Raw genomic sequence first — 14982 nt, 5'->3', positions numbered from 1 at the left:
ACACATCCATAAGTTGACGCCTCGAGAATCGTATGTCCGGGAAACTTGCAGGCCCACTTGACCCCGATCCCCGAAAAAGCGGGAGTCCAGATCGAGCAAAGCACCACTCAAATCCATCCACCTCACTATGATCAGCCTCAGCCTGCAATACCTATCTGCATGCGCTGAATATAGTTGCAGATTCGTTGAAGTATACATGACTAACAGCTGAGATCCAGCCCCACTCGCTAGTAAAAGACGGGCATCATTATGGCTCATAGCGCCAAGCATCAACGATCTTGGCCAATAGCTGCTGCAGCATCAACTACATGCTATACTTCAAGTGTACTATGTGTACATATTTACTCAAAGCAATCGCCACGGGATTCTATTTAGCTATAATCCTTCAGGTAACAGATCGAAAATACTCTTCGTCTTTACAAGTCCATTGGCTCTAGATCTCCTAATTCACCATGGCTGCAACCCAATCCGAGGCCGAAATACAATCTAAAGTTCTTCGCACGCTCGAAGGCACTCCCTTCGCCGCCACGTCTCTCGTCCCGCTCTCCGGCGGCACCGCCAACTTCATCTATCTCGCCGACCTGGCGCAGCCGCTCGATGACGGCGTCCGTCGAGTGCTCGTGAAACACGGCGAAGGCTTCCTCGCAAGCAACCCGGGCTTCCAGCTGTCTACGTCGCGCTGTGTAAGTAAGGATGCATACCATCTTCTTTTCACCCCTACCTCTGGCAAGTCGGACTTACAACATTCGTCACAGCACATTGAAGATGTCTGCCTCCAAGCTCTCTCTTCGTCTTCTATAGGTGCACCCACGGCCCACAGTGATGACGGCTACGGCTACGTAGTCCGCACGCCAAAGCACTATCCCTTCCCGGAAGACCCCAACACGCAGATCCAGGAGTACCTACCCAAGGGCACAAATCTCAAGGCATATGCCCTGAAACACTGGTCATCCTCCCCCACGTCCTCTCCTGCTGCTGGTGAATCGACGACGGACGTGCAGCAGACTCAGGCCCACCAGCTAGGCCTATCCTTGGGCCGCTGGCTGCGCGCCTTCCACGACTCATCCGAGCTCCATCGGGAGGAACTGCGCGGAGCCATAGCCAAAAACAGCGCCATGCAGTCGCTCAAGCACACCATCAACTTCCAGTGGCTGCTGGACCGCGTCGCGCAGTTTCCCGACATCCTGACCGAGGCCGTGCCCGTCTTCGAAGAGGTCAAGGAGATGGCTGCGGCGGAGCTGCGGGACGAGAGCCGTTTGCAGGTGATCCACGGAGACTTCTGGACGGGCAAGTAAGTTTAGGGAAACCTTACGGGTTGTGGGTATTACAAACGATGTATAGCCATTCACTGACCATTATCAACAGCATCCTCCTCCCCAACACCGCCCCCACCCCCCAACCCCTGGAGCCCGCCGAGCCCGTCCCCGTCCCCCTCTTCGTAGTCGACTGGGAAATGGCCCAGCTCGGCCTGCCGAACCTGGACCTGGGCCAGATGCTAGCCGAGATGTACGAGCTGTGGCTGTACAAGCAGCAGCGCGCGGGCCTGTGGATGATGGCCGGCTTCGTCACCGGCTACGGGCCCGTCGCCGCCGCCGCCGCCGCCTCCTCCGAGGCGTTCGCGCTGCGGACCGCCGTCCAGCTGGGCGCCCACCTCGTGTGCTTCGGCACGTCGGTGCCCGGCTGGGGCGCGCCCGAGCAGGTCCGCGAGGTCGCGCGGGCGGGGCGGGATATCCTCTACCACGCGTGGTGCAAGGACAGGGCTTGGTTCGAAGAAGGGGAAAGAAAAGACGAGCTGGCGTGCTTATTCAGTACCGTCAAGGGCGGTTAACCTGGGACCACATTACCCAAGCATATTCTGAGAGTCATTGAGTTCCATGATTCCCCTACTCGCTTGTGGTTCGTCACAACAGCCAGCAGTCAGGGGCGATTCTTTGGTTTAACGTTCTTTGAATTCATTGATTTCAGTCATAATGGCTGGTAATATACGTTGTCTCGTGGCAGGATTTCATATCCGCGATAAGTTGTTGGTGGATCTCGCAGCCCAAGATGGCTTTCCAAGATCTCGACTTCTTCAGCTTCCCCTGACTGCATTGCGGCGACAAGGATTTCATCGCTGTCCCCTTTTCTAGTACTCATACAAGTTCTTCCTCGCCAAACTTAACTCCACGGATGATGCGTTGCTCCAAACCCAAACCATATCCCAGCGCTGTCCCAACGCTGTCTGCTCCTGGCCCAATGTTCCCAAGTAATGAATGTACATATGCATGCCCGTCTCAGCCCAGCTCTCTGTCTATCAATATGTTTTACAAATTAGGCTGATTTCCAATCCAAGTGTGATTAACCTGCGATGTCGAGGTCTCCCCTCTCTCTTCCCCTCCCTATCTTTGCCAATTTCGCCTACCAAAATAAGATTATTGTAACACCAATGGCTGCTAATAGAGCATTGGCGAGATGGATTGAGCGTGTAGGTGCGAAATTGACAATTGTATCGAACGGACTGCCGCCTCCTGTGACCTTTGGAGCGGGACCTATACCAGACTCCGTTTGCGTCTCTGTGGGTTGCGCAGACGTTACCTCGCTAGTTGGCGATGGTTGAGACACTACACTCGTTGGCGGCGGCTGAGTCTCGGTTGTGTCGGTATCCGTTGTCGGTTGCATAGTTGAAGTGGTGCTGAGTGTCGTAGGTTGCGTGGCTGGAATGGTTATAGTGGGCTCCGTAGTCGAAGTCACTATAGTCGGCCGTGTAGTCGTAGTGACTTTTGTCGGCCGTGTAGTCGAAGTGACTGTCGTAGGCAGTGTAGTAAATGTGGGGATCACCGGCCTTGGCGTCGCTGTCGACTGTACTGTGCTGGTTTTTAGCGTCGTCGGAGGTAAACGTTGGGTCTCTGTTTCCATCGGCGGCGGTGGCGGCGGGGGAGGTGGTGGTGCCGGCTGTCCTGGTTGTTGCCCTGGCGGCACTGGTGGAGCTGGAGGGCCTGGCTGTCCTGGCGCCCCTGGAGGCCCTGGAGGCCCTGGAGACCCCGGAGGCCCCGGGGGTCCCGGAGGAACCTGTGGTGAAGGTTGGGGCGACCGTGGTGTTGGTGAGGGGTGTATGGTCACGGTGAGTGTCGTAGCGGGCAGAGGTGATCCAGGACACAGAGCTGACAAAAGTTGACCATCCATCGTCATGCCCAGTAACGTCTTGGGATTTACAGCCACCCCTTTGCAGAATGTGTCCATGAGCGAGGCCGTTTCTACTAGTCCTTGCACGCAATCGGCCGAGCACTGCCTGCCATTTTTGAAATCGCGCCGGGAACAACCAACGATTTGATTGTTGTATGCGGCGATACACTTCGCAGGGACCGCATCGGATGTGATCAGCTGAAAACTGGCGAGCGACAGTGCAGACGCCATACGGCCCAGAGTGAGCAGTAGTAGCAGTTTGGACGTACTACATTGCTTTCGCTTCATCCGTGACATTGCAAAGCGTGTCGACTGTGCTTTAGTTTGGGTCGTTTGGTCGACGCTAAAGCGCAATGCAAGCAAGACCAGACCGGGGCTGAAGACCTTAAAAGAAGAGGGCAGGGCAGATCCTGGGGTGCCGCGTGGTCGCGATCAGGAAACCCGTTCTGGAATGGCCGAGAGCAGCCGGGCAGAGAGGTTCGAAACACGAGATGTCAGATGTCTCGGGGAACTGCGAACGATGGAGATGTGCTCGCGGGGGCAACAGCCAATGGGGCTGCAGGACGAGTCTGGACAGACGTCGAACCAACGTCAATGCGACTGAGTAATTCTCCGAACTATGATCGAGCCAGCTGGGTCCTATCGACGGTCTCCGTTGATCATCTAATCAAGGGTCCAGCAGCGATCAATTCATGCCGTCAGTCCCTTTGGATCTTGGCCGTGGCGATGGGCGCGGAAGTCGGCCGTCTCCAAGGCCAAGTAAGTGAGCCCAGCCTGGTGGTTCGAACTGGGAGGTGTTACATCAGGCAAGTAACATCCGACCAAGCGAGTAACACCGTCAAACGCTCCAAGTCGCTCCAGGTGTCGATAGATGACTCCGGCCGTCTGGCTCAGTAGCACCGAAAGACAAAGAGGCCACCTTTGCCACTACCCAGCAAACTCGGAAAAACCGGGCATGAAACAGTATTGGTAAGGAAAGAGCGAAGGGGGACTGTCGCTCTGGGTCAAGGTACAAGACGAAGCGTCAAGATGGGAAAAGAACGAAGCACTGCTTCGGGCAATCGGCCAAGTGCGACCGCGGGAGAAAAGAAGAGCCAGCAAGTGGCGGAGTGCCAAAGAGGCACGCGATAATTAGGAATGATGCCAATATGGAACGAGAATGAGAAAAGCCCAGGCTGGGCTACGAGCAGGGAAGAAGACCGACCGGTGGAAAGAGCAGACAGTAACCACGACAACTTGGCAAAAGTGGCTTGGAACCTGGAGAAGAGGAGCGTGTGTTCTTTAGGTGGGAAGGGGCCGCCTTCAATACTACCACGATATCTCATCAAGATAGATGTCTGCGACGAGGGCGTCCATTCGGTCAGATCAGATCAGGGGCTTCGATTATCCTTATTGGGCTTGTAAGCCCGTGGTTGGTGCACAAGGGACGAGCGGCCGATGCAGCCTCATCATCGTACATGACACCCAAGGTCTTCAAGATGCACATGTCAGCTCAGGTTCGCGGTTACTTCGCGGTGCACTTTTCTTCCCAGTGACCCGTCCGTCTGTGACCAGGGACGAGAGAAAGAAAAACCGGAAGCTGGCCAGCCAATGGAATTGGCCAATTGGGCGCAAAGGAGTGAAACGAAACGTCGTTGTGTTTGAGGTGCTTTCTTGGTAGTCCGCGGGCTTTGCTGCGATTGGCCAGGGGTGCGTCATGGCCGGGCAGCGGCTTTGTATGGGTCCCGTCAGTCAATTCAGCCGCCATGGCACGCCAAAAACTGCCAAACCACAGGCTGTTCTTAGTTCTTAGCTGGCTGTTAGCGGCCTGCTTTTCCTTCTTCTTTAGCGTGGCGCCTAGGTCCCTTTTCGTCCTGATCGTCAGCTGCAGCAATGCAGCCAGCAGCGCTACCAAAAGGGACCTGCATCTGTTCGCGACCCCTAGCCGCCAAAGCTGCATCTGCTACTGCAGGCTAAAAGCTGGCGAAGCGCTCCGAGCCATCACTCGACACCTGTGCTGTCCGTTTTGACGAGCAAAAAGAAAATTGCCGCGCTGCAACTCGCACTTCGGACCACCTATTTCGAGGAACTCGACGGTAGCAATGGACTACAGATGCTTCAGGTGATGTCGCACTGCAGTTTTGTACCGGAAAAATGCAGCACGAGTCAAGTAGCGGGCGCCGCTCGTGTGCCGCGCCAGCCTCCGGGTCTTGCTTCGTCACAATTCGCTACTCGCTTCCTCGTATCAGGTCGAGCATGGTTGTGTCCTTGCTGGGTAGTGATAGCCAGCTCCATCGCAAGCTCTGCAAAGTGGCATTCATGATCACGGTCATGAGTTAGATGCAAGCCTCTTCAGCAAGCAGAGCGCGGTAAGTCACATCCCACTTGGTGAGGACTGGATTCTACGTGATTCGTATGTATGTGCGACCTCCAGTTGCACATCATTATCAATGGATCCAGATGGAAGCCAGATCAATCCGATGATGCCCTCGGCTTGACTGGCTAGAGAAATACATCACATCACCACAGCCTGAGTACTCTCGCCATGTGCCAGAACTCTCCTCTTGGAAACACTAAAACGCCCTTGTTCGCACACCTTCTAGAATCGATCGCCAGGACCCGTCCCACAACGGTGATGTCGCCATTCACAAGAAAAGATAACCCCCCGCGGTTGTCACGTACGTCAACAAGATCAACGTCTCTAGAGCCACGGCTTTTGCTCTGGCTCCAGGAGTTTACCCCGTCTAGATGCCAGTTAGTGGTCAGTATAGTTTTGCGGTCTCTGGTCACAGTTCATGTGGAAGGGGCAGCACTGACAGGGAAAGGCGCCATGATCTTCGCCTTGTAGTAGGAACCTCCCTCCGAGAGGCCCTTCTTCGCCTTCGCCTCTGCTTCCCGCTTGGCCGCCTCGATAGCTTTCTTGGTCTCATCGGGCGGAGTCACGTGCAAGAAGGCTATGTCCGCAGCGATGGCCTTTGTCTTGCCCTCGAGACCGTCTATGACCTCCTTTTGTCGCTGTGCGAGTGTTAGCATATGTATGACGCGCATCTGCGGTAAGGGTGTGGGACGGGGCCTGACAGCCCTGCGGGAGGAAGCAGTTGCTTGGCAGAAAGACGCACCTTGTCTAAGAGGTCCTTGATCCCTGGTAGGGCCTTTTGCGTCCATCTGTTCAGGGTGGCTTGCTTGTCTTTCATTTTCTTGTTGGCGTCGTCCTCGAGCAGCCCCTGTGTCTGCATCTTGTCGACAATAGCAAGTCCCTCGGTAAGGTACAGGATGTGCACCTCGGTATAGACCGCGGCCAGATCTCCGAAAAGAGAGAAGTAGCTTCGAACGTTCAACATGCTGTTGAACACCAGCTGAGGCGGGTTGCCAAGGTCAGCCCTTATTTAATTGCCCATCACGCAACATACTCCGGTGGAATCTGGATCCGACTAACCTCAGCAGTGAATAGGTCAATGTTGTAGTGACCGAGTTCTACGGGTTGCGCGTCTACAGCGCTGATACGAGCAATGAACGGGTCCACCTGATTTTCGACAGCCATCTCCACGATGGATTGGATCGAATCGAAGAAGGCGGTTAGTTTCTGCGAGATGAATCAGCATCGAGAGCCATGCATAAGCAGCGCCCTGTGGGGATAAATGGCGACTAGGGAGCATACATTTATCTGGGCTTGGAGTTGGACCAGCATCTCGATACACTTCACGAGCAACGCCTTGACTTGTTCCTACAATCCGATCAGTAAAGTGTCTCACTTTCCGTCTCCCTAGTGCGTTCGGGCAAACCTACCAAGTGCACCTTGTCGGCGTTCATCTTTGTGATTTCCGCCTGGATCGCACCAAGACTATTGATCGTCTCGACCCATTTGTCGGAGCTTGCCTTGAAATTTGCCTGAGCTGTCGTCAGCATGGCAGCTGCTTGCTCCATCTTCGTCGTCGCGGCCGAGATGATTTGAGCGCGCAGGCCAGTCCCATCGGGCTTCTGGTAGGGAGGGGTCGGAGATGGAGACTACCATCCGGGAGTCAGTATGATCGTACTCGGTAGCCCAAACGTCCTTGTTCGGGTAGACTTACAGGGCCCGGTCCGGGAATCGAGGTGGAAATAGTACTCATCGCGGCGGATTTGGTGTTGTGCTTGTGCACCGTCGAAATCCACCCTTTCACTTCCTCGGAATCGTTCTTGGGTCGATTCCCTGACATGGAAGGGGCGCTGAAGCCGTCGACCTTGTCGCAGACGCTGATGCAATCGGTCAGGATGGTCTTCAAGTCTTTGCTGGGTGGCGTCGTTGCCGGCTTCTTGTTGAGAGTCTCCAGGTCATGCTCCATCATCAGCTTGATGAAACCAGGTCCACTGTTCTTGTCGGTCGCGCTCGTGGATCCCGCAAGCTCCCAGTTCACCCCTCCCTTGTCCGAAGTCAGAAGCCCGTTCAGCATATCTACCCAGCCTGCAGAGGTCTTGATCACGGTATAGGCAGGATCCTGGTAGTAGTCTGGGAGAACAGGCGCCGTAGGTAGCGGGGCGGTTGTTGCTGCCTTAGCATCACTGTGGTCGGCCGAAGCCATGCCTTTGATGCCACCCATGCCCTCCTTGAAGATGTTCATGCCGCTGTTGATATCTTTCATCTTTCCGGTCAGGGTATAGTTGTCAATCAGGGCCGGGATGGCTTGGTTGAGGGCATTCGTGGCTGTCGAGGCAAGGTTGCTAACCACCTCTTGTGCCACTAAATCCCATCCGCCTGAGGAATGGATTAGCCAAATCATGTTTCCTCTCGTAACAACGAGCCGGAACAGGCAACGAACGTACTTGGGAATTGATCTGCAGCTTTCTGGTACTGTTCATCTGCGTGCTTGAGGACGGTCTGGAGCGTTTCCATGGTACCTTTGGCGGCATCGACGGCTTGTTGGCTGGTCCGGGCCATCACTTGCTCAGCAGCCAGATGAACCTCGTTCACCCTTTGCTTCTCTGACACATCCGTGGAAGCCTGGCAACATGCGGCGTGGACCTCGCAGGAAGCACTCAGCCATTTGTGGTAGTGACCAGCCATTTGCTTGGCTCTGTCGGCACACCTCTTTGCCTTCATGTTCAGACTCTCGACAGTCCCTTTGAGCATGATCCGAGCGCTATCCGGGTTATTCAACATCCCTGTGATATCGCGAACCTTGGTTTTGCGTCACTCATCAGCGGTTCTTCTTGTCTGCAATAATAAAAAGAAAAAATACAGAAACACATACGTCTTGGAGGATGGCTGTGCTGTTCCCAGCGATCTCAGTCATTCCGATTGATGAGTCCGTAAAGGCCATCTGTCCGAGAGCCGAGATTCCGACCAGGCACGCTCCGAACCGTCAGCTGTATTCAGTCAAGGCGCCAGGTGAATCTCGGGTAATCAAGCACACACCTTGTAGAGACATCTCCCCCGGGAACCTTCAAAGGTACTGTTTCTCTGTCAGCTAGTCTCGTCAAAGCGGCGTCGGGAAAAACTCAAGCTTACTCAATATTCTTGAAGCCTCCGGTCGGGGGAAGGAGGGTGATTCCACTGGCGAGAGTCGTGGTAGATGCGATGAAGATGGCTCCCATGACGGAGATGGAGATTGGCGCACCACTCAGCATGTCATTCCAGTTCATATTGGGTTGGAACAACAACGAATGCTTGGCCGAGGCCACGAAGTCAAGCACTCCGTTCGCTCTGACAAAATCGGCATGCTGCTTTTCTTTCAACTGGAGGGCCCTCTGGGCAGCTTCGTCGAGTTTCTTCTCGTCCATGTGGGCAGTGGCTGAATTTTCGGCCATGGTGGATTGCTGTACGTGGGAGCTGGAGGAAAGGATGAAATGGTAGAGATGAGCTGGGTTGTTGAGAAACACTGAATGTTGGAGATCGTTGTAGGCAGCCATGGGAGCTTTATAGGTAGATGGTTTCAACGAGCGGTTGAGAACCCTCCGTCCTCACCTTGAGTCTTTCGTCAGTTCCGTACGCTCGACGTTTCTCAACGATTACCATAGTGACGCTGTATATCGCGCCTATCCGGAAAAAACAACGATTTGATGGTAGCTGAGAAGGCACATGGTGAATCGCATGGCGAGCTGAGGGCATCAACACGAGCATGTGGCGTTGGACAACACACTGGAATCTTGCCCATAGTACATGATATTTCGTGGTGCCGAGTGGGTGTCGGGGATTCTGGTGGTCTAGAACGTGATGGCGTTATAGAGACGGGATGTTGCACACCGCCAATGGTTCAGTTCCTGTGGCGTTTGAGATCGATATGGCTTGCTAGATCCGCAAATTCACGGAGTAACTGCTCCAGGTATTCGTGTTCTCGTGGGCGCGGCTGTCTTATAAGAGTAGGGACATGCATGAAGAGCTGAGGATTGCGGCTGACTGAGGTGCTGGTCTAACTACGCCTCCGGCTCCAGACCCAGACTCGCTCTTGGCGACATGACGCTTGATATTGGCATCTGGTCACAATGAAAGCATTAACCACCAATGATAGTCAAGGGCTTGTATTGGAAGTTGTCGCGAACATAGAAAGCACCGGTCCTATATATGAGCATTTCCGGCACCTGGTACGGTTGCTCATCGAGAAGCTGGAGGGCAGTGCATTGCTGCCCGTTGCATCCCCTTCATTTTCTTGTCTGGACTCTGTTGATCCTATCGGTTTCCATAAAATTCTTGTCGAGACCAAAATGCCAATGCCACTGGATGAATTTCTAAAGGTCGCTGGAGACCTGGAGAAAGGTCTAGAGCAATTGATCAAGGATGGAGAAGCCGCGCTGCCGACCAATCTGTCGGTCCCGTCCGACCCTGGCGACCCTTTTTGGAAAAAGATCCAAAAGTCGGTAGAGGCATCTGGCGAACGCTTCAAAGCCATCGTGGACGACATCGGCATATACATTCCGCCCGAGATACTTGCGTATACCGATAAAGATGCGGCCGAGATGAACGCCCTGGATCAAAGGCACGATGATCTGCAGGGCCGACTTGGCGACGCCAAAGACAAGTTGGATGCGATGCTCACCAAGGCGAACCAGTCGTATGAGCATCTAACTTCAGCAGCAACAGAGGATCTGCGAGCAGCCGTCCATGCGTTCACGGCCATCGCCGAAGCCATCCGCGGAAACTTCGACAAGGATATCCTCGACTCAACGAAGAGACCGGAGCTGATCCGGAAGCTTCGCGAGTCGACTTCTCGCGCCGCTGACTCCTCCAGGACTGCGACAGAGAGTGCCGAAAGGACGTGGGAGGACACTGTGCATACACTGACAGCGGTAAGTGAGCCCCTTTTCTATCGGCATCGAACCCGGAGCAAGAAGCAAGCTAAAATGTATCGAAATAGTTGACCGACTTTCGTAACAATACTATCTTGGGTGTTCCAGACGGTCTCAGTCAAGCTGTTGACAGTTTCAAACTTGACGTCGACAGCTGGGTAAAAAGACCAACGACACAATAGCTGCACAGCAAAAGATCCTTGACGCCTGTCAGGAGTCACTCAAAACGCAACAAGGGACCCTTCAACATGCGGAGAAGAGATATACCGATGCAGTCTCCGAAGCTGACCGTGAGAAGGCCGGTGTAAGTCCCCCCTTTCTTTCACAAGTGCCATGTTAGGGCGTCGCCGAGAGTATAGACAGTATTAGCTGACGCCATCTCCGGATCACGACCTGCAGGAGATCGCAGCGTGGATCTTATGCTGGCCCGTCGGCCTCGCCCTACACCTCTCCGTCAGCAAGGACCTAATCGAAGACGTCGCGAACGCGCAGCGCCTCGTCGACAAGACGCGCCGCCAGGCGCTGCAGTCCGAGAAGGACGTCCGGCGGGTGCAGGTGCAGCTCCTGAAGCTGCAGAAGCTGCAGGGGCGCGGCGACAGCCTGACTACCGCGCTGCACGCGCTCCGCGAAGACGTCAACAAGGTCGCCGACGCCGCCTCGCTGCGCTGCGACGCGGCCCGGGCCCTCAAGACCAAGGCCCTGGGCGTGTGGGCGCACGTCCAGAGCATCGAGGACCGCGCGGAGGACGCGCGCCCGGCGCGGACCAAGGCTCAGTACGCGACGCCGGTTCTCTTGGCGCTCGCCGAGGCGCAGTTCGTCGTCTCCGAGGGCGTGCGCGGGGCCGGCCGGGGCGTGCTGGCGGCGCTGAGGAGGGGGATGACGAGCTCGGCACGGTGGCGGGGATTCGGTCGACGGCGCTGTTTGGAGGGGAGCCGCTCCTGGCCAAGCTGACAGAGTTGTATAAGCCGGCAAGCTCGGGGACACCTGATGTCAAGTGTGTGGTCCAGTAATAGGGAGTTGAATGTCAGCCACAGCCACACTAGGTATATTGAGTTCGGGAAAAGGGGGCGAGGATGCACAATCCAGGCAACAGCCTACCAGTGTATGGGGAAACCATCAATGGAAGGCGCAGAGGACTAGGTACGGCTTATAAGTCCTAATAACAAGAGTTTCTTTCACCCAGTGGTAAAACACTGCGGCATATGGTCTACTTGAAAAAATACAGAGATTATCAGCATGGCCCCTGCACCAAGGATGACACATGCGATCAAAGAAGAAGCAACCTATTTTTTTTAATCTTTTTTATCTCTCTCATTCACAGTGACTTTCAGTAGCGATGTAAGCATCATATATATCACTGCTTTTTTTTCAAGTGTTGGAGGATGTCGTTTCAAGGGACTAGAAAGTGCCCCTTAACGACCAACTGGACTTGTACTTTGATATACTCATCAGGGGGGTCGGGAGTTCAAGTCTGGCATCGGACAGATTCTGGGCAGGTTTTGTTCAATTTTGGCACGGCATTTAGTAATTTATCCCGATTTAAGTTTCGGCTATGAACGGCAAATAGGATAGCGTGAGAGTGGTCAAGAAAGTATATGCAAATATGCAAATGCTAAGCAGCGTCTCATCAAACGCAAGCCGAAATGACTCCTAGGAATCATGATGATAAGATCCATCGATGTTATTCATTATACCTTCTCGAACTAATGGTATTTCAACAAACCGCCATAGTCTTTTGGCGTCTTCGTCTATATCGCTCCACCACAAGTATACATATGTTTATGTACCGGCGTCACCCCCATCCACAAGTGCTCTTTGGTCTTTTCTACTCTTTCTGCACTCGGGCTTGAACATCCATCAAAATACCCTCCTCCAGATTTTGTGTCCTGCGTATTACGCGGTCTTGGCCCAAAGGTCGCGCATCTGCACAACACCGGGGATGCTGGCGATGGCCCCGACCGTCATTTCGCTGAACAGACCCTGCTCGAGACTCCAGTGGATGGTGAGCGGGAACCAGGCCAGCTGGCGCACGACCGTCTTGCGCCACTCGTCCGTCCAGGCGCTCTCCTCCTGCTCCATGACGGCGACGGTGCGGTCGCCCAGCCGCTCGGCCGGCGTCCGCTGCGAGCGCCGGTAAGCGCTGTAGAAAAGCTCCCCGATCTTGAGCCCCACGAAGCAGCCCCAGAAGCGCGCTCACCCGCATCACCTTGCCGATGTTGGCGGGCTGCCACGACAGCACTCCCTTCTGCGCCAGGTACGCCCCGTTCTCCAGCGACTGGAAGATGATGCACGCCACGAGCTGCGTCACCGAGAACGACACCTCGAGCTTGTCGAGCTTCGCGCTGCCGCCCGCCGCTTTCTCGTCCTTCACCTGCTGGCGTGCTGCGCGGAGGCGCATGATCAGCCCCCGCGCCCAGAAGTACATGTTCAGCAGCCCCCACAGCCGCAAGAAGGTGCGAGCCTCGCTCAGCATGCCACCAAAGGCGCGCAGGCGCTTCGCGATGTTGAGGAGCAGAGCGGCGGACGGCGAGAAGGACGGCAGCGACTTGGCGGTGAAGAGGAGGGTGGCGTACGGCGGCAGCGCGGAGGCGATGGCGATGAGCTGGCTGGCGCTGCGCTGAACGGCGGGGCCCGTCAGGGACTCGAGCACGGCGGCGCTCAGGCGTGACGAGTAGCAAAGGAATAGGGCGGTCGTGTCGATGCCCGAGGGCGTGCTGAGGCAGCGCTGGAGGTGGGCGAGGAAGACATCGATGTTGGACGGCGTCGCGGCCAGCACAGCTTTGATGGGCATAGGCTTCGGTTCTGGTGCGGGGCCTGACGAGACGGAGGGCACAGGATCGCCCGAGGGCAGGTCGCTGGTCGCTTCGCCGGGCGTTTCGACTACGGCTTCGCCCTTAGATTCGGTTCCAGTTTCGACTCCAGTTTCGACCCCAGCTTCCACTCCATGTTCAACTCCAGCTTCGACCCCAGCTTCGACTCCAGCTTCGACCTCGGCTCCGACGTCGACCTCGACTTCTGCTGAAGACATGATGGATATTGGCGATGCCGATGATATGTTTACCAAAGAATGTATAGCTGTACGGTTCGCAGGACCCGGGGTCGCACGTGTGAATCAATCAGTCAGTTACCAGAAAGTGGTGGGTGACGTCGGTCGCGTTATCTGGACCTCGAGCCGCTAGCGATCTAATTCTTGAGAGTCGGTAGTGTGTAGTAAGACAAGACAACAAAAGCCACAAATCGGGACTAGAGACAGGAAATCCGGGGTAGAGATGTGGACGGCTTAAAAAGGACGACGGACTCGACGGAGTTGGAACAGGCCCAGAATACGAGAGGGAAGGGGGCACACGCGCGTACAGGCAGGAAATGAGTGAGTCTATGTAAGTCATGCAAAGAAGTTGATGAAATGTTCGGAACTGGAAGGTCGGGTATTGCACGCAGTAATGGCACAACGCGATCCCTTGACTACAGTAGGTCGGGACTGATGGGACTGATGGGACCCTCCACACTTCATCAGGTACCTCGGCTGCGGTCCGATCAACGGCAGTGGGCTCAGTTCTGGGCGCAGTAGTGGCAGACTCAGAGTGGGTTGGATGGCTGGAGGACATGCCATCACCAAATGCAATGCCAAATGGCCAAAAGTGGGTACGCATGCATGCAGCATGTCAAGCTAGCACTGTATGCGGGTAATGGGCAACTACCTACACCGAATGTTCATGTTGCGATGCGTGGCCATGGATACATTACGAAATATATCTTCGTCATACTCATTTCACTAAAGGAAACCATTTGTACATAAGTTCCTAGCATAATTTATAATGTGCAATATGTAAACTCAGTGTTGTCTTGGACATCTGCAAGACAAGATATGTCTACTTCAGGTACCGCGGTACATACTTAGCAGACATGTAGGTAGAAGGACTGGAGGAAGGAACGATTGAGAAGAGCCCCCAGCCAAGCCTCAACTACTTAATTAAGTAACTTTGACTCAATCTAAACATCACGGCTAGGTATGTACATAAGATAGATGCTTTCCATTTACCTGACCTCCTTGTATGCTCTGGTCTGCCTGCTGTGTTATGCACGTTTCTCTACTTCTGTCTGTGAGCAGAGTGCCTGGGTTGCGACTTCGTTTCCTGGTTATGCCCCAAGGGTGCAAACACCAAAACACCAAACACAACTACAAGATACCAGTGCTTCGAAAGCCCCAGGCATTACACATGGACTTGGTGCAGCACAGGAGCTGTGCTCTGGTGCCTGAATATGATTTGTCACTGAGAAGGTAGGTTGCCTGGTGGAGGTTCAGTCTAAGGTCTCCCACTGATGTTGGGCTCTCTAACAAAGGCATACGCTACGGTTTGCGTTGCTACTCCAGAAAGCTATTGCTCTTGCGAAGCAAGTATGTTGCTCCCCAGGAAGAGAGGTAGCTCCCCAAGAAAACGCGTTCATCCCCCAACGCGTACCGCCCCCCGTCCTGCCTACGGCTGCGTAGGCTGACTTCAATTTCTGGACACGTATAAAACCCCTACTTGTGTTTGGGAACCCTTCTTCATTCTTCCTTCCTTCTTCATACTCCCCACTACC

General features: G+C 54.7%; 7 protein-coding genes across 7 annotated transcripts; 2 read left to right on the top strand and 5 right to left on the bottom strand.

Annotated features, from left to right (window-relative positions):
• Positions 1 to 452: 452 nt before the first annotated feature.
• On the top strand, positions 453 to 1828 carry PG997_012848 (kinase-like domain-containing protein; the record flags this gene model as incomplete). Its single annotated transcript, XM_066817162.1, has 3 exons — positions 453 to 683; positions 756 to 1291; positions 1342 to 1828. 3 exons carry the CDS (start codon positions 453 to 455, stop codon positions 1826 to 1828), a joined length of 1254 nt encoding a protein of 417 aa, XP_066662854.1.
• Positions 1829 to 2578: 750 nt separating this feature from the next.
• On the bottom strand, positions 2579 to 3275 carry PG997_012847 (uncharacterized protein; the record flags this gene model as incomplete). Its single annotated transcript, XM_066817161.1, has 2 exons — positions 2579 to 3140; positions 3238 to 3275. The coding sequence occupies 2 exons, from the start codon at positions 3273 to 3275 to the stop codon at positions 2579 to 2581; spliced, it is 600 nt and encodes a 199-aa protein (XP_066662853.1).
• A 2659-nt stretch (positions 3276 to 5934) lies between these two features.
• On the bottom strand, positions 5935 to 6482 carry PG997_012846 (uncharacterized protein; the record flags this gene model as incomplete). Its single annotated transcript, XM_066817160.1, has 2 exons — positions 5935 to 6156; positions 6261 to 6482. The coding sequence occupies 2 exons, from the start codon at positions 6480 to 6482 to the stop codon at positions 5935 to 5937; spliced, it is 444 nt and encodes a 147-aa protein (XP_066662852.1).
• Positions 6483 to 6538: 56 nt separating this feature from the next.
• On the bottom strand, positions 6539 to 8248 carry PG997_012845 (uncharacterized protein; the record flags this gene model as incomplete). Its single annotated transcript, XM_066817159.1, has 4 exons — positions 6539 to 6724; positions 6928 to 7146; positions 7212 to 7873; positions 7942 to 8248. 4 exons carry the CDS (start codon positions 8246 to 8248, stop codon positions 6539 to 6541), a joined length of 1374 nt encoding a protein of 457 aa, XP_066662851.1.
• A 374-nt stretch (positions 8249 to 8622) lies between these two features.
• Positions 8623 to 8925, bottom strand: PG997_012844 (uncharacterized protein; the record flags this gene model as incomplete). The annotated part of the gene is made up of 1 exon (XM_066817158.1): positions 8623 to 8925. The coding sequence occupies one exon, from the start codon at positions 8923 to 8925 to the stop codon at positions 8623 to 8625; it is 303 nt and encodes a 100-aa protein (XP_066662850.1).
• Positions 8926 to 9819: 894 nt separating this feature from the next.
• PG997_012843 (uncharacterized protein) lies at positions 9820 to 11352 on the top strand (the record flags this gene model as incomplete). The annotated part of the gene is made up of 2 exons (XM_066817157.1): positions 9820 to 10401; positions 10801 to 11352. 2 exons carry the CDS (start codon positions 9820 to 9822, stop codon positions 11350 to 11352), a joined length of 1134 nt encoding a protein of 377 aa, XP_066662849.1.
• Positions 11353 to 12294: 942 nt separating this feature from the next.
• On the bottom strand, positions 12295 to 13429 carry PG997_012842 (peroxin 11C; the record flags this gene model as incomplete). The annotated part of the gene is made up of 2 exons (XM_066817156.1): positions 12295 to 12552; positions 12608 to 13429. The coding sequence occupies 2 exons, from the start codon at positions 13427 to 13429 to the stop codon at positions 12295 to 12297; spliced, it is 1080 nt and encodes a 359-aa protein (XP_066662848.1).
• Between the last annotated feature and the right edge of the window lie 1553 nt (positions 13430 to 14982).

Source organism: Apiospora hydei, assembly GCF_038363865.1.
Source record: "Apiospora hydei strain CBS 114990 chromosome Unknown utg000009l_segment0_segment0, whole genome shotgun sequence".
Taxonomy (NCBI): domain Eukaryota; kingdom Fungi; phylum Ascomycota; class Sordariomycetes; order Amphisphaeriales; family Apiosporaceae; genus Apiospora; species Apiospora hydei.
Note: the sequence above shows the minus strand (reverse complement) of the source record. Positions and strands in the feature narration are given on the sequence as shown.